The 18,162-nt window shown below is 49.9% G+C and overlaps 1 protein-coding gene across 4 annotated transcripts in view; it reads right to left on the bottom strand.

Annotated features, from left to right (window-relative positions):
• The window catches only part of ZZZ3 (zinc finger ZZ-type containing 3), a 130,077-nt gene that overhangs the window by 43,474 nt on the left and 68,441 nt on the right, over positions 1-18,162 (bottom strand). For all 4 annotated transcript variants that reach the window (XM_063939040.1, XM_063939042.1, XM_063939043.1 and 1 more), the window contains exon 3: positions 12,788-12,926. In XM_063939040.1, the coding sequence (XP_063795110.1) occupies positions 12,788-12,926 (139 nt within the window). The remainder of the gene's footprint in view (positions 1-12,787; positions 12,927-18,162) is intronic.

Raw genomic sequence — 18,162 nt, 5'->3', positions numbered from 1 at the left:
TTTGAGCCCCTGATGGTTTTGAGACGCCTGGGCGGGCACGGACTGAGAAGCCGGCTGTCCCACATCTGCTATGTCATCAAACCTCTTATGTAAGGAGTTGATACTGTCACGTAATTCCTTCCACATATCCATCCACTCAGGTGTCGACCCTGCAGGGGGTGACATCACATTTATCGGCACCTGCTCCGCCTCCACATAAGCCTCATCAAACATGTCAACACAGCCGTACCGACACTCCGCACACACACAGGGAATGCTCTGACTGAGGACAGGACCCCACAAAGTCCTTTGGGGAAACAGAGAGAGAGTATGCCAGCACACACCACAGCGCTATAAATCACAGGGATGTACACTATAATGAGTGATTTTACCCTATAGCAGCTATATATATATATATATATATATATATATATATATATATATATATATATATATATATATATATATATATATATATATATATATAATAAGATTTTACTTACCGATAAATCTATTTCTCGGAGTCCGTAGTGGATGCTGGGGTTCCTGAAAGGACCATGGGGAATAGCGGCTCCGCAGGAGACAGGGCACAAAAAGTAAAGCTTTCCGATCAGGTGGTGTGCACTGGCTCCTCCCCCTATGACCCTCCTCCAGACTCCAGTTAGGTACTGTGCCCGGACGAGCGTACACAATAAGGGAGGATTTTGAATCCCGGGTAAGACTCATACCAGCCACACCAATCACACCGTACAACTTGTGATCTAAACCCAGTTAACAGTATGATAACAGCGGAGCCTCTGAAAGATGGCTTCCTTTAACAATAACCCGAATTAGTTAACAATAACTATGTACAACTTATGCAGATAATCCGCACTTGGGATGGGCGCCCAGCATCCACTACGGACTCCGAGAAATAGATTTATCGGTAAGTAAAATCTTATTTTCTCTATCGTCCTAGTGGATGCTGGGGTTCCTGAAAGGACCATGGGGATTATACCAAAGCTCCCAAACGGGCGGGAGAGTGCGGATGACTCTGCAGCACCGAATGAGAGAACTCCAGGTCCTCCTTAGCCAGAGTATCAAATTTGTAAAATTTTACAAACGTGTTCTCCCCTGACCACGTAGCTGCTCGGCAAAGTTGTAATGCCGAGACCCCTCGGGCAGCCGCCCAAGATGAGCCCACCTTCCTTGTGGAGTGGGCCTTTACAGATTTAGGCTGTGGCAAGCCTGCCACAGAATGTGCAAGTTGGATTGTGCTACAGATCCAACGAGCAATCGTCTGCTTAGACGCAGGAGCACCCATCTTGTTGGGTGCATACAATATAAACAACGAGTCAGATTTTCTGACTCCAGCTGTCCTTGCAATATATATTTTTAATGCTCTGACAACGTCCAGTAACTTGGAGTCCTCCAAGTCACTTGTAGCCGCAGGCACTACAATAGGCTGGTTCAGATGAAATGCTGACACCACCTTAGGGAGAAAATGCGGACGAGTTCGCAGTTCTGCCCTGTCCGAATGGAAAATCAGATATGGGCTTTTGTAAGATAAAGCTGCCAATTCTGACACTCTCCTGGCAGAAGCCAGGGCTAGAAGCATGGTCACTTTCCATGTGAGATATTTCAAATCCACCTTTTTTAGTGGTTCAAACCAATGAGATTTTAGGAAGTCCAAAACCACATTTAGATCCCACGGTGCCACTGGAGGCACCACAGGAGGCTGTATATGCAGCACTCCCTTAACAAAGGTCTGGACTTCAGGGACTGAAGCCAATTCTTTTTGAAAGAAAATCGACAGGGCCGAAATTTGAACCTTAATAGATCCCAATTTGAGACCCATTGACAATCCTGATTGCAGGAAATGTAGGAATCGACCCAGTTGAAATTCCTCCGTCGGAGCACTCCGATCTTCGCACCACGCAACATATTTTCGCCAAATTCGGTGATAATGTTGCACGGTTACTTCCTTCCTTGCTTTAATCAAAGTAGGAATGACTTCTTCCGGCATGCCTCTTTCCTTTAGGATCCGGCGTTCAACCGCCATGCCGTCAAACGCAGCCGCGGTAAGTCTTGAAACAGACAGGGACCCTGCTGAAGCAAGTCCCTCCTTAGAGGTAGAGGCCACGGATCTTCCGTGATCATCTCTTGAAGTTCCGGGTACCAAGTCCTCCTTGGCCAATCCGGAACCACTAGTATCGTTCTTACGCCTCTTTGCCGTATAATTCTCAATACTTTTGGTATGAGAGGCAGAGGAGGAAACACATACACCGACTGGTACACCCAAGGCGTTACCAGCGCGTCCACAGCTATTGCCTGCGGATCTCTTGACCTGGCGCAATACCTGTCCAGTTTTTTGTTGAGGCGAGACGCCATCATGTCCACCATTGGTCTTTCCCAACGGGTTACCAGCATGTGGAAGACTTCTGGATGAAGTCCCCACTCTCCCGGGTGAAGATCGTGTCTGCTGAGGAAGTCTGCTTCCCAGTTGTCCACTCCCGGGATGAACACTGCTGACAGTGCTATCACATGATTCTCTGCCCAGCGAAGAATCCTTGCAGCTTCTGCCATTGCCCTCCTGCTTCTTGTGCCGCCCTGTCTGTTCACATGGGCGACTGCCGTGATGTTGTCCGACTGGATCAATACCGGTTTTCCCTGAAGCAGAGGTTCTGCCTGGTTTAGAGCATTGTATATTGCTCTTAGTTCCAGAATGTTTATGTGAAGAGACGTTTCCAGGCTCGTCCATACTCCCTGGAAGTTTCTTCCTTGTGTGACTGCTCCCCAGCCTCTCAGGCTGGCGTCCGTGGTCACCAGGATCCAATCCTGTATGCCGAATCTGCGGCCCTCCAATAGATGAGCACTCTGCAACCACCACAGAAGAGACACCCTTGTCCTTGGAGACAGGGTTATCCGTAGGTGCATCTGAAGATGCGACCCTGACCATTTGTCCAACAGATCCCTTTGGAAAATTCTTGCGTGGAATCTGCCGAATGGAATCGCTTCGTAAGAAGCCACCATTTTTCCCAGGACTCTTGTGCATTGATGTACAGACACCTTTCCTGGTTTTAGGAGGTTCCTGACAAGCTCGGATAACTCCTTGGCTTTTTCCTCCGGGAGAAAAACCTTTTTCTGAACCGTGTCCAGAATCATCCCTAGGAACAGCAGACGAGTTGTCGGCATTAACTGGGATTTTGGAATATTCAGAATCCACCCGTGCTGTTTTAGCACTTCTTGAGACAGTGCTAATCCCATCTCTAGCTGTTCTCTGGACCTCGCCCTTATTAGGAGATCGTCCAAGTATGGGATAATTAATACGCCTTTTCTTCGAAGAAGAATCATCATCTCGGCCATTACCTTTGTAAAGATCCGAGGTGCCGTGGACAATCCGAACGGCAGCGTCTGAAACTGATAGTGACAGTTTTGTACAACGAACCTGAGGTACCCCTGGTGTGAGGGGTAAATTGGAACGTGGAGATACGCATCCTTGATGTCCAAGGATACCATAAAGTTCCCCTCTTCCAGGTTCGCTATCACTGCTCTGAGTGACTCCATTTTGAACTTGAACTTCTTTATGTACAGGTTCAAGGACTTCAGATTTAGAATAGGCCTTACCGAGCCATCCGGCTTCGGTACCACAAAAAGAGTGGAATAATACCCCTTCCCTTGTTGCAGAAGAGGTACCTTGACTATCACCTGCTGAGAGTACAGCTTGTGAATGGCTTCCAACACCGTCTCCCTTTCGGAGGGGGACGTTGGTAAAGCAGACCTCAGGAAACGGCGAGGTGGATCTGTCTCTAATTCCAACCTGTATCCCTGAGATATTATCTGCAGGATCCAGGGATCTACTTGCGAGTGAGCCCACTGCGCGCTGTAATTTTTGAGACGACCGCCCACCGTCCCCGAGTCCGCTTGAGAAGCCCCAGCGTCATGCTGAGGCTTTTGTAGAAGCCGGGGAGGGCTTCTGATCCTGGGAAGGAGCTGCGTGTTGCTGTCTCTTCCCTCGACCTTTGCCTCGTGGCAAATATGAATAGCCCTTTGCTCTCTTATTTTTAAAGGAACGAAAGGGCTGCGGTTGAAAAGTCGGTGCCTTTTTCTGTTGGGGAGTGACTTGAGGTAGAAAGGTGGATTTCCCGGCTGTAGCCGTGGCCACCAAATCTGATAGACCGACTCCAAATAACTCCTCCCCCTTATACGGCAAAACTTCCATATGCCGTTTTGAATCCGCATCGCCTGTCCACTGTCGCGTCCATAAAGCTCTTCTGGCCGAAATGGACATAGCACTTACCCGTGATGCCAGTGTGCATATATCCCTCTGTGCATCACGCATATAAAGAAATGCATCCTTTATTTGTTCTAACGACAGTAGAATATTGTCCCTGTCCAGGGTATCAATATTTTCAATCAGGGATTCTGACCAAACTACCCCCGCACTGCCCATCCAGGCAGTTGCTACAGCTGGTCGTAGTATAACACCTGCATGTGTGTATATACTTTTTTGGATATTTTCCATCCTCCTATCTGATGGATCTTTAAGTGCGGCCGTCTCAGGAGAGGGTAACGCCACTTGTTTAGATAAGCGTGTTAGCGCCTTGTCCACCCTAGGAGGTGTTTCCCAGCGCTCCCTAACCTCTGGCGGGAAAGGGTATAATGCCAATAATTTCTTTGAAATTATCAGCTTTTTATCAGGGGCAACCCACGCTTCATTACACACGTCATTTAGTTCTTCTGATTCAGGAAAAACTATAGGTAGTTTTTTCATACCCCACATAATACCCTGTTTAGTGGTACCTGTAGTATCAGCTAAATGTAACGCCTCCTTCATTGCCAAAATCATATAACGTGTGGCCCTACTGGAAAATACGGTTGATTCGTCACCGTCACCACTGGAGTCATCGCCTGTGTCTGGGTCTGTGTCGACCGACTGAGGCAAAGGGCGTTTCACAGCCCCTGACGGTGTTTGAGTCGCCTGGACAGGCACTAATTGATTGTCCGGCCGTCTCATGTCGTCAAACGACTGCTTTAGCGTGTTGACACTATCCCGTAGTTCCATAAATAAAGGCATCCATTCTGGTGTCGACCCCCTAGGAGGTGACATCCCCATATTTGGCAATTGCTCCGCCTCCACACCAATATCGTCCTCATACATGTCGACACACACGTACCGACACACAGCAGACACACAGGGAATGCTCCTAATGAAGACAGGACCCACTAGCCCTTTGGGGAGACAGAGGGAGAGTTTGCCAGCACACACCAAAAGCGCTATATATATATCAGGGATAGCCTTATAATAAGTGCTCCCCTATAGCTGCTTTGTTATATAAAAATATCGCCATAAATTTGCCCCCCCTCTCTGTTTTACCCTGTTTCTGTAGTGCAGTGCAGGGGAGAGACCTGGGAGCCGTCCTGACCAGCGGAGCTGTGAGAGGAAATGGCGCCGTGTGCTGAGGAGATAGGCCCCGCCCCTTTTCCGGCGGGCTCGTCTCCCGCTATTTTGAGAAATCAGGCAGGGGTTAAATATCTCCATATAGCCTCTAGGGCTATATGTGAGGTATTTTTAGCCTTTATAGGTACTCATTTTGCCTCCCAGGGCGCCCCCCTCCCAGCGCCCTGCACCCTCAGTGACTGCCGTGTGAAGTGTGCTGAGAGGAAAATGGCGCACAGCTGCAGTGCTGTGCGCTACCTTTAGAAGACTGCAGGAGTCTTCAGCCGCCGATTCTGGACCTCTTCTGTCTTCAGCATCTGCAAGGGGGCCGGCGGCGCGGCTCCGGTGACCATCCAGGCTGTACCTGTGATCGTCCCTCTGGAGCTTGATGTCCAGTAGCCAAGAAGCCAATCCATCCTGCACGCAGGTGAGTTGACTCCTTCTCCCCTCAGTCCCTCGCTGCAGTGATCCTGTTGCCAGCAGGAATCACTGTAACATAAAAAACCTAGCTAAACTTTCTCTAAGCAGCTCTTTAGGAGAGCCACCTAGATTGCACCCTTCTCGGCCGGGCACAAAAATCTAACTGGAGTCTGGAGGAGGGTCATAGGGGGAGGAGCCAGTGCACACCACCTGATCGGAAAGCTTTACTTTTTGTGCCCTGTCTCCTGCGGAGCCGCTATTCCCCATGGTCCTTTCAGGAACCCCAGCATCCACTAGGACGATAGAGAAATATATAGTATTTGCGCCTAAATTTAGTGCCCCCCCTCTCTTTTTTACCCTATTGAGCCTGGAAACTGCAGGGGAGAGCCTGGGGAGCGTCCTTCCAGCGGAGCTGTGAGAGGAAATGGCGCCAGTGTGCTGAGGGAGATAGCCCCGCCCCCTTCACGGCGGACTTCTCCCGCTTTTTTTATGGATATATGGCAGGGGATTTTACACATATATAGTCTTAATGACTATATTATGTGTATTTTTTGCCAATGTAAGGTAATCTTATTGCAGCCCAGGGCGCCCCCCCACCCCCCACCCCAGCGCCCTGCACCCATCAGTGACCGGAGTGTGAGGTGTGCATGGGGAGCAATGGCGCACAGCTGCAGTGCTGTGCGCTACCTTATTGAAGACCGGAGTCTTCAGCCGCCGATTTCCTGGACGTTCTTCTTGCTTCTGGCTCTGCAAGGGGGATGGCGGCGCGGCTCCGGGACCGGACGACCGAGGCTGGGCCTGTGTTCGATCCCTCTGGAGCTAATGGTGTCCAGTAGCCTAGAAGCCCAAGCTAGCTGCAAGCAGGTAGGTACGCTTCTCTCCCCTAAGTCCCTCGTAGCAGTGAGTCTGTTGCCAGCAGATCTCACTGAAAATAAAAAACCTAAATATACTTTCTTTTCTAGAAGCTCAGGAGAGCCCCTTGTGTGCATCCAGCTCGAGCCAGGCACAGATTCTAACTGAGGTCTGGAGGAGGGGCATAGAGGGAGGAGCCAGTGCACACCAGGTAGTCCTAATTCTTTCTTAGAGTGCCCAGTCTCCTTCGGAGCCCGCTATTCCCCATGGTCCTTACGGAGTTCCCAGCATCCACTAGGACGTCAGAGAAATCTTATTTTCTCTAACGTCCTAGTGGATGCTGGGGACTCCGTAAGGACCATGGGGATTATACCAAAGCTCCCAAACGGGCGGGAGAGTGCGGATGACTCTGCAGTACCGAATGAGCAAACACAGCCAGGGTATCAAACTTGTAAAACTTTGCAAAAGTGTTTGAACCTGACCAAGTAGCCGCTCGGCACAGCTGTAATGCAGAGACCCCTCGGGCAGCCGCCCAAGAAGAGCCCACCTTCCTAGTGGAATGGGCCTTAACTGATTTTGGCAGCGGCAATCCAGCCGCAGAATGAGCCTGCTGAATTGTGTTACAGATCCAGCGAGCAATAGTTTGCTTTGAAGCAGGCGCACCAAACTTGTTGGAAGCATACAGGATAAACAAAGAGTCTGTTTTCCTGACTCTAGCCGTTCTGGCTACATAAACCTTCAAAGCCCTGACTACATCAAGCAACTCGGAATCCTCCAAGTCAGTAGTAGCCACAGGCACCACAATAGGTTGGTTTATATGAAAAGATGCACTTTTGGCAGGAATTGTGGACGGGTCCGCAACTCTGCTCTATCCGCATGGAAAACCAGATAGGGGCTTTTATGTGACAAAGCCGCTAATTCTGACAAACGCCTAGCCGAAGCCAAGGCTAGCAGCATGACCACCTTCCACGTGAAAAAAATTTCAATTCCACCGTTTTGAGTGGTTCAAACCAGTGTGATTTCAGGAAACTCAACACCACGTTAAGATCCCAAGGTGCCACTGGAGGCACAAAAGGGGGTTGAATATGCAGCACTCCCTTTACAACGTCTGAACTTCAGGTAGAGAAGTCAACTCCTTTTGAAAGAAAATGGATAGGGCCGAAATCTGGACCTTAATGGACCCCAATTTTAGGCCCAAAGTCACTCCTGACTGTAGGAAGTGAAGGAAATGGCCCAACTGGAATTCCTCCATAGGGACATTCCTGGCCTCACACCAAGCAACATATTTTCGCCATATACGGTGATAATGTTGAGTTGTCACGTCCTTCCTAGCCTTTATCAGCGTAGGAATGAACTCCTCCGGAATGCCTTTTCCCCGCTAAGATCCGGCGTTCAACCGCCATGCCGTCAAACGCAGCCGCGGTAAGTCTTGGAACAGACAGGGCCCCTGTTGCAACAAGTCCTGTCTTAGATGAAGAGGCCACGGGTCCTCTGCTTATTATTCTCAGCACCTTGGTATGAGAAGAAGAGGAGGAAATACATAGACCGACTGGAACACCCACGGTGTCACAAGGCGTCTACAGCTATCGCCTGAGGGTCTCTTGACCTGGCGCAATACCTCTGTAGTTTTTTGTTGAGGCGGGATGCCATCATGTCCACCTGTGGCAGTACCCACCAACTTGCAGTCTGTGCGAAGACTTCCTGATGAAGTCCCCACTCTCCTGGGTGGAGGTCGTGTCTGCTGAGGAAGTCTGCTTCCCAGTTGTCCACTCCCGAGATGAACACTGCTGACAGTGCGCTTACGTGATTTTCCGCCCAGCGAAGAATTCTGGTGGCTCGCTACCCTGTTCCTTGCGCCGCCTTGTCGGTTTACATGAGCCACTGCGGTGATGGTGTCTGACTGAATCAGAACCGGTTGGTCGCGAAGCAGGGTCTCCGCTTGACGTAGGGCGTTGTATACGGCCCTTAGTTCCAGGATGTTGATGTGAAGGCAAGTCTCCTGACTTGACCACAGACCTTGGAAATTTCTTCCCTGTGTGACTGCTCCCCACTCTCGGAGGCTTGCATCCGTGGTCTCCAGGACCCAGTCCTGAATGCCGAATCTACGGCCCTCGAGAAGGTGAGCACTCTGCAGCCACCACAGGAGAGACACCCTGGCCCTGGGGGATAGGGTGATTAACCGATGCATCTGAAGATGTGATCCGGACCACCTGTCAGGTAAGTCCTATTGAAAGTTCCTCGCATAGAACCTGCCGAAGGGAATGGCCTCGTATGATGCCACCATCCTTCCCAGGACTCGAGTGCAGTGAGGCACTGACACCTGTTTTGGTTTTAATAGGTTCCTGACCAGTGTCATGAGCTCCTGAGCTCTCTCTATCGGGAGATAAACCCTTTTCTGGTCTGTGTCTAGAATCATGCCTAGGAAAGGCAGACGAGCCCTAGGAACCAACTGCGACTTTGGAATATTTATAATCCAGCCGTGTTGCCGTTACACTTCCAGAGAAAGTGCTACGCTGATCAGCAACTGCTCTCTTGATCTCGCTTTTATGAGGAGATCGTCCAAGTATGGGATAATTGTGACTCCTTGCTTCCGCAGGCGTACCATCATTTCCGCCATTACCTTGGTAATTATTCTCAGTGCCGTGGAGAGACCAAACGGCAACGTCTGAAATTGGTAATGACAATCCTGTACCACAAATCTGAGGTACGCCTGATGAGGTGGATAAATGGGGACATGAAGGTATGCATCCTTTATGTCCAGAGACACCATAAAATCCCCCCCTTCCAGGCTTGCGATGACCGCTCTCAGCGATTCCATCTTGAACTTGAACCTTTGTTCAGGGATTTTAAATTCAATATGGTTCTGACCGAACCGTTCGGTTTCGGGACTACAAACATGGTCGAATAATAACCCCTTCCTTGTTGAAGGAGGGGAACCTTGACCACCACCTGTTGAAGATACAATTTGTGAATTGCAGTTAACACTATTTCCCTCTCGTGGGGGGAAGCCGGCAGGGCCGTCGGTGAAGGGGCATCTCCTCGAAGTCCAGCTTGTATCCCTGATACACAATATCTATTGCCCAGGGATCCAACAAGGAGTGAACCCACTTGTGGCTGAAATTTCGAAGACGTGCCCCCACCGGGCCTAGCTCCGCCTGTGGAGCCCCAGCGACATGCGGTGGATTTTGTAGAGGCCGGAGAAGACTTCTGTTCCTGGGAACTAGCTGTGTTGTGCAGCTTCTTTCCTCTGCCCCTGCCTCTGTCAAGAAAGGACGCACCTCGGACTTTCTTGTTTCTTTGTGATCGAAAGGACTGCATTTGATAATGTCGTGCTTTCCTAGGCTGTGCTGGAATATAAGGCAAAAGATCAGAATTACCAGCTATAGCTGTGGAGACCAGGTCAGAGATCCCTTCTCCACACAATCCTCAGCCTTGTAAGGTAAACCTTAAATATGCCTCTTAAGTCGGCATCACCTGTCCATTGCATGTTCCACAGGACACGTCAAGCAGAAATCGACATAGCGTTGACTCTAGAACCCAGTAGACTAATGTCTCTTTGGGCATGTTTTATATACATATATCTAAGACAGCATCTTTTATATATACATATATATATATATACGTATATATATATATACACACACACACACACACACACACACACACACATACTAGGGTCTCAATCTCTGCTGATAAGGTATCTGTCCACGCTGCTACAGCGCTATAAACCCATGCCGACACAATCGCCGGTCTGAGTAGAGTACCAGAATGTGTGTAAATGGACTTCAAAGTACTTTTACTGCATGCTATCTGCAGGATCCCTGAGGATAGCTGTTAAGTCAGCGCTACCTTTTGGGCAAACGTGACACCCTAGGGGAAGATTCCCATCGTATCCTGGCCCTAGTAGGGAAAGGATACTCCCTGAGAATTCTTTGTGGGAAACTGCAGTCTCTTGTCTGGAGATTCCCGGGCTTCTGTCCCGCTTAAATATACATTTTCTTGGCGGGGGCTCATACATATATACAGTGCCCAACTGTATATATGTGTACTTTTGCCAAAAGAGGTCCATATGCTGCCCAGGGCGCCCCCCCCCCTGCGCCCTGCACCCTTACAGTGACCGGAGTATGTGAGGTGTTTGGAGCAATGGCGCACAGCTGCAGTGCTGTGCGTTACCTCATGTGAAGAACGGAGTCTTCTGCCGCCGATTTCGAAGTCTTCTTGCTTCTCATACTCACCCGGCTTCTGTCTTCCGGCTCTGCGAGGGGGACGGCGGCGCGGCTCTGGGATCGGACGACGAGGGTGAGATCCTGTGTACGATCCCTCTGGAGCTAATGGTGTCCAGTAGCCTAAGAAGCAGGACCTAGCTTCAGAGAGTAGGGCTGCTTCTCTCCCCTCTGTCCCACGATGCAGGGAGTCTGTTGCCAGCAGAGCTCCCTGAAAATAAAAAACCTAACAAAATACTTTCTTACAGCACGCTCAGGAGAGCTCACTGAACAGCATCCAGCTCGTCCGGGCACAGATTCAAACTGAGGTCTGGAGGAGGGACATAGAGGGAGGAGCCAGAGCACACCAGAATCCAAATTCTTTCTTAAAGTGCCCTGTCTCCTGCGGAGCCCGTCTATTCCCCATGGTCCTTACGGAGTCCCCAGCATCCACTAGGACGTTAGAGAAAAATCCGTAATACAGTATATCTTTGTGAAAATCCTATATTAGATAAAACCTGACGCACCAAGCCCCCTCAGGTTATAGAATATAGGGATAGCAGGTTGAGTGATAGACACGAAATGGACACCACTCAGCTATCAAATGCACACACAAATAGTCACAGTTTGTACAATGCAGAGGTTATTACTAACAATAATACTGCACTGGACTAGCTTACACAGCTATATAACAATAGATATAACAGTACACAGTAAGAACTGGATGTATATCACAGGGTAATTGTACTAGGAAACCCTGACTAAGTGCACTCTTTCTTACTAACACTGACTAAAAAAGGCAGGTAGAATACTTAAGTGTTATGTAAAGTCACAGCGCTGGCAACCAGGCAGCTTTACATAGGAGGATTTGCCCAGCAGGCCCAGGAACAGTGAGCTGAGGGATAATGGCGCCGCAGACACTGCCAGGGAGTGAGGGAGAGACAGATATGCAGCTCCAGGGCGGGAACATTTGCAGGAAATGGCACCCTGGGGCTGGGGGAGGGGCTCCAGGTCTAAGCCTTATTCCCCTCTGCTGGTAAAACCACCGGGTACTGCGCTACTCGTAAAAAAAGGTTTAGAGAGAAAACCTGACCTGCACCCATGCTCTTGTGATCTAGTGGGATCGCCTGTACTGCCACAGTGTCCACCGCCAGCGCGCGCGGCCCGCCTCCCACGACCGGATCGCGATAAAGTGCGGGTCCCGCGAGCGGGACCCACTTACCTCCACCCGAAGTGCGGCCACGCGATCCCGGAGAGCCCCAGCCGTGTGTGACTAACTTGGAAGAAAACCGGAGCCTCCTGCTGTAGGTACCCGGCAACCAGGGCGCGGGAGTGTACAGCGCCGCTGGGGGAGAGATGGAGCTGCAGCAGGCGATGTCTACTGACATCTAACACAATCTGTGCCTCTGCTGCAGCCCTTGCAGTCTTCTTTTTTCCTCAGAAAAAGCTTCTTCTAGAGCTGCTGTGAGCAGCTCTTCCTGTCACATGCACTGCAAGCACCAACTACAAACTGAGCTCCTGTGCACGGTGGCGGGTGATATAGGAGGCGGCGCTATGCATCTTGGGAAGAAGGTCAAAGCTTTTGAGCCTGTTGGTGCTTCGGCTCAAGATCCTACTCTACACCCCAATGTCTATCCTTGTGGAGCCCAGTGTACCCCGCAGCAGAAATATGTATGTGTGTGTAAGACATGTAACTTCTACACGGATAAGGAGAACTGGGTTCCCCAGTTCAAATCCTACTGCCAGCTTCTAGTGACTGTGGTACGTTCTCTTCTTACAAACAAGGGTCTGGGAATGAAATGACGCGCTCCAGCGGGGAGACACAATCGTTATTACATCAGCACCTCCTACAGTACAACAGACTGTGGCTTCTCCAGCCTATGACCAGGAGGGCTCAGCCGTCTCTGTATTGTACCTTCTTCTGCAGCTTCTCCACAAACTCGATGGGATTGGCCATTGCTTCCCTCTGGTGTTGCGCTAAGCTCTCCATATCCAGAACGGCCTGAGCGCGCTGCGCCTCCAGCACGGAGATGGTCTGTAATAGCCTCTGATAACTGCAGGGACGGAGAGAAACAATCAGCAGCAGCAGCATCAAGCACAAAGCCATAGAAAGCCCAATGTTGCAGAATGTACCAGAGAGGTAATGTCACATTAATAATGGAGACCGGAATTACATTCATGGCTACAGTATCACAAGTGATCGCTCATTACCACAGCTGGGCGGACACAAAAGAGTATTTGTAAATACAGTAACATTAACAACACTATGCGCATTACTACAAGCTGGGGAATATGTATGAGATGTCTTCCCGCAGACAGCCCATAGATGGCGCCATTAGGACGCCGGATAACAATACATACAATGTAATACATCACAGCTACACCCTGCTCGGGCGTGATATGCAAGGTCCATGGTAAGTAGGTCGACAGTAAGTAGGTCGACAGGTCAACATGAGTTTTTTAGGTGTGGTTTTCTCCGTACAGTGACCGGGGGGATCCGGACTGAAAGTCGACAGTAACTATGTAGACAATATCTAGGTCCACCACTATTGGTCGACAGTAACTAGGTCGACATGTTCTAGGTCGACAGGTCAAAAGGTCGACATGAGTTTTTCACAATTTTTTTCTTCTTTTGAACCTTTTCATACTTAACGATCCACATGGACTACGATTGGAACGGTAATCTGTGCCGAGCGAAGCGGTAGCGGAGCGAAGGCACCATGCCCGAAGCATGGCAAGCGAAGCGAGCCATGCGAGGGGACGCGGTGCACTAATTGGGGTTCCCGGTCACTCTACGAAGAAAACGACACCAAAATAACATTAAAATCTCATGTCGACCTTTTGACCTGTCGACCTAGAACATGTCGACCTAAAGACCCTGTCGACCTAGTTACTGTCGACCAATAGTGGTCGACCTAGACATTGTCGACCTAGTTACTGTCGACTTTCAATACCACACCCGTGACCGGGAACCCCAATTAGTGCACCGTGACCCCTCGCATGGCTCGCCAGGTTACTATTCCCAATCATAGTCCGCGTGGATCGTAAAGTATGAAAAAGTAAAAAAAATGTGAGAAAATCATGTCGACTATTTGACCTGTCAACCTACTTACTGTCGCCCTGGAGACCGGATCCCATCCTGCTCGATGCACAGATGTCTCAGCCTGTAACACTTTTTTCTCTTCAGCTAATAACTTATTACAGGTGCTCGGGTTTAGATTATTTGTATTATTATAACCTATTACGGAAGGAAAGGTAACGTTTGCCCGTTTTACGGTTAGAGGGACGACCATGCAACCCCTGAATAGTATACGGCTGCGGCTCTAACACCTGTAATCGCAGGGAGAACGCAGTTCTCCGACACCAGACTCTGATAACGCGTCATTCAGGCACCATTTAAAGTACAACTGAAAATGTAACACCGGACTATCCAAAATGTATTATTTACAGTTACTTCTATAGCGCACACATATCTAGGAACCAATATCCCAGTACCCCCCAACAACGTACACACACCTCCCGGCAGCAACACACATACGGTCACATTTCACAAGTACCCGCTGGCAAACACTGGGAATGGCACTGCAACCCTCCTACCCTCGCCCAGTCACGGTACCATAAGTGCGGCATATAACCACATTTATCGCAGCACGAGGGTACTTGCGGCTGATTGCACTGACCCTAGCGGCTGCTATAGGTAGTACAATATGGAAGCTGGTGTGACCAGGAGCCTACGCTAACCTGCTGTGATATAATGTACCTTGCTGAAAATACTGGTGAGAACACCACCACACATAGGCAGGATAGGCAAATAACTCCGCAGCCAGAATATTTTGGCATCTCACCATTCTGCTAGCGCCTTAATAGGAAACATTGCCGAATTATAGAAATGAACAAATCCAGTAGAGAACTTGGGGGTATAGTTACTAAACAGCCGGATTTGCCTGTCAGAATGAAAACGTCATTAGTAATAAATGGTAAACGAGGCTCATTCTGCGCTTGTTATTGCCACTGAAAATCCGAGAATCTGCAGCGCTGAAAAGCTGCTCTTTAGTGAATATCCCGCTCTGTCCCCGTGCCTCAGCAAGTGACGTGAGACTTTCACTGGTCAGGGAGTAAGAGCGCCATCTACTGTTCTGTACTAAATACTCTACAACTAGAACCCACAGTCACATCACCCACTGCACACATAATATAACATAGTAATGTGTCCTATACCCCGGAGGATTGTACAGCAGACTCACCGACAGCACTGATTATGCGGAATAACCGCTCACAAACAAGTGGCTTCCAATCAATCTAGTTTCCCAATATAGGGCCTAATTCAGACCTGATCGATGTTGTGTGAAATCGCACAGCGACCAATTATCGAATGATTGCGCATGTGTAATGCGCTGGCGCGAGGCCAAACTGCGAAAAAATTCTGAGGTTTATTTTATCGCTAGGCAAACGCAGGCTGATTGACAGGAAGAGGATGTTTGTGGGTGGTAACTGGACGTTTTCTGGGAGTGTCAGGAAAAACGCAGGCGTTCCCAAGCGTTTTCAGGTCGGGTGTGTGACATCAGTGGCGGCCCCGATCAGCCTGTGTGTATTGCACTGTAGGATTAAGTCCTGGGCTACACACACACTGGAAAAATCATTCGATGGTGAGGGAGATGAGAACAGATTTGCAGCTGGCCGGCGTTTGCAAAGCTTTACGCACGGCGTACGCAGACTTGCACGGGGCGGGTTTTCACTCTCTCTGGGCGGCGACTATCTGATCGCAAACCTCTGGAAATTCGCAGAGGAATGATCAGGACTGAATTAGGCTCATAGTGCTGTACATCAGGGGTTATGATGCTGCCTGACCCGCTATATATATATGTTGTAGCATTATATACGACTGATATACCGCCTGCTGCGTCACTGAGGTTCCAGGTGTATGCGCCAGGCTCCCCTAGTGCTTGGCACCACCAGCTCATACTCTTCAATCGCTGTAGGAGGGGAAGACGACTCAGCCAAGCAGGGGAACAGCTCCCAAACTAAAGCGCCACGTTTCAATGGCAAATCTGGATGTCTGTGACTGGCAGACTGAATGGATCACAGGCATCGAGTGGGCGTTCTGTGCCGTCCAGGGTGGCGCACTATATAAGTGGACGCAGATCAGTTAGGATGGACACAGAGGGACATGGAGAGAATCCCTATGTACAAAGCCCTGACAGAGGAGATGCTAGGGCAGGGGTGGGGAACCTTTTTTCTACAGAGGGCCATTTGGATATTTATAAAATCCTTCGGGGGACATACAAAAATGATCAACATAAAAATGACACTACCCACAAGTACTTATGCCCCTTAGTGGTACTGAGTGCGTGCCCAAAAAAATGGGTGTGGCCAATTAAAATGGGAGGGAGAAAAACATATGCCCCCAATAGTGCAGTGCCAAATACACAAATGCCCCCACAGTGCCACATACACAAATGCCCCCAGCAGTGCCACATACACAAATGCCCCCACAGTGCCACATACACAAATGCCCCCAGCAGTGCCACATACACAAATGCCCCCAGCAGTGCCATATATGCCCTCACAGTGCCACATACACATATGCCCTCACAGTGCCAGATACACAAATGCCCCCACAGTGCCAGATGCACAAATGCACTTCCTTCCCACACACCCCACTGTGCTGCTCACCGCTGTCAGGGACCAGGCAGGGAGGAGAGCACGACTATGTCGGGCAATGGTGGCGGCGTGTAGGACCTCAAAACAGCCGCCGGTTCCTGAGCCAATCAAAGCTCGCGGACCAGCAGCGGCGGCTCCTGATTGGCTCACGAACGGGCGGCTGGTTTGAGATCCTACCCGCCGCTGCCGCCACACATAGCTGCGCTCTCCTCCCTGCCCTGACAGCCGAGACACGCCGCCGCCGGACTGAGGGGTGGCGTGTCTCGCTGACGCACAGACAGCAGCGGGCCAGAACAGGCGGCTTTGCGGGCCGGAGGTTCCCCACCCCTGTGCTAGCGGAATAACAGAGGGGATTGTTATTGATGTGACATTGGCTAAACTGGTTTTACACTACTGCACCTACACCTGGAGCTCTGCACCAAAGCGGAGCAATGGGAAGAGAACAGGGACATGCCGGCGGCAGCACTGGAGCATAATGAGGCGCGGTGCCTCGGCCCTCCAGCACAGCATCCTGACCATCATGCAGCTGCACCAGTGCCAGGTGCAGGATTACAGGTACTGCTAGTGTGCAGGCACTGCTTCCACCTACTGGTGGTGCGGAGGATAGCCTCAATGCACTGGGCCTTTTATTATTATCCTGTATTTATATGGAGCTGCAAGGGATCAATTACAGAGTACATAAACAAAATAATCAAACCCAGAAAACAGTGACTACTTACAGTATAAGACAATATAGGACAAGTACGGGGTAAATAAACACAGCTGCATCAACAGATGACATTGACAAGTATAAGAGCGGCAGAAAACTACAGCATAAACACACGAGGGTTGAGGGCCCTGCTTGTGGGAGCTTACATTCTAAAGGGAGGGGCAGACAGGGGTGGCATAGATGGGGTAGACAGTGAGCGTGGAACAGAGGGTAAGGATGAGATTTGGCTGGGTTTGGTGAAGTGGGTCTTCAGAACCCGTTTGAAGTTTTGCGGAGAGTCTGAGGGGGAGAGGTAGAGAATTCCAGAGAAGTGGTGCAGCACGTGAGAAATCTTGGAGGTAGGAGTGGAAGGAAGTAATCAGAAGGCAGGAGAGTCGGCATGCATTAGCAGAGCGAAGAGGATGGGTGGGAGTGTAAAGGGAGATAAGGTCAGAGATGTAGATAGGAGAGGAGTGGGTGAAGGCTTTGGAAGGGAGTGTGAGAAGCTTGAATTGGATTCTGAAAGGGAAGGGGAGCCAGTGAAGGGCTTGTAGGAGAGGGGAGGTGGACATAGTGCGTTTGGTGAGGAAGATGAGCTGGGCAGCAGCACTGAGGATAGATTGGAGTGGAGAGAGGTAATTGTCAGGGATGCCAGTCAGGAGGAGATTACAGTAGTCCAGTCTGGAGATGACCAGTGAGTGGATGAGGGTCTTGGTGGCATCCTTGGTGAGAAAGGGTCTGATCCTGGAGATATTTTTGAGATGAAAATGACAGGTTTGTGAGAGGTGCTGAATGTGTGGTTTGAAGGAGAGGGAGGAGTCAAGGATTACTCCAAGACAGCGTACTTGGAGGCTAGAGGAGATAGTAGTGCCATCTCCTATATAATAGCCCTGTGATTCTGTGCCTAGGTCTCTAACGCTGGGCGTGGCTAGCTGCTCTCA

Source organism: Pseudophryne corroboree, chromosome 9 (assembly GCF_028390025.1).
Source record: "Pseudophryne corroboree isolate aPseCor3 chromosome 9, aPseCor3.hap2, whole genome shotgun sequence".
NCBI classification, from domain to species: domain Eukaryota; kingdom Metazoa; phylum Chordata; class Amphibia; order Anura; family Myobatrachidae; genus Pseudophryne; species Pseudophryne corroboree.
This window is presented reverse-complemented; position numbering and strand designations above follow the sequence as displayed.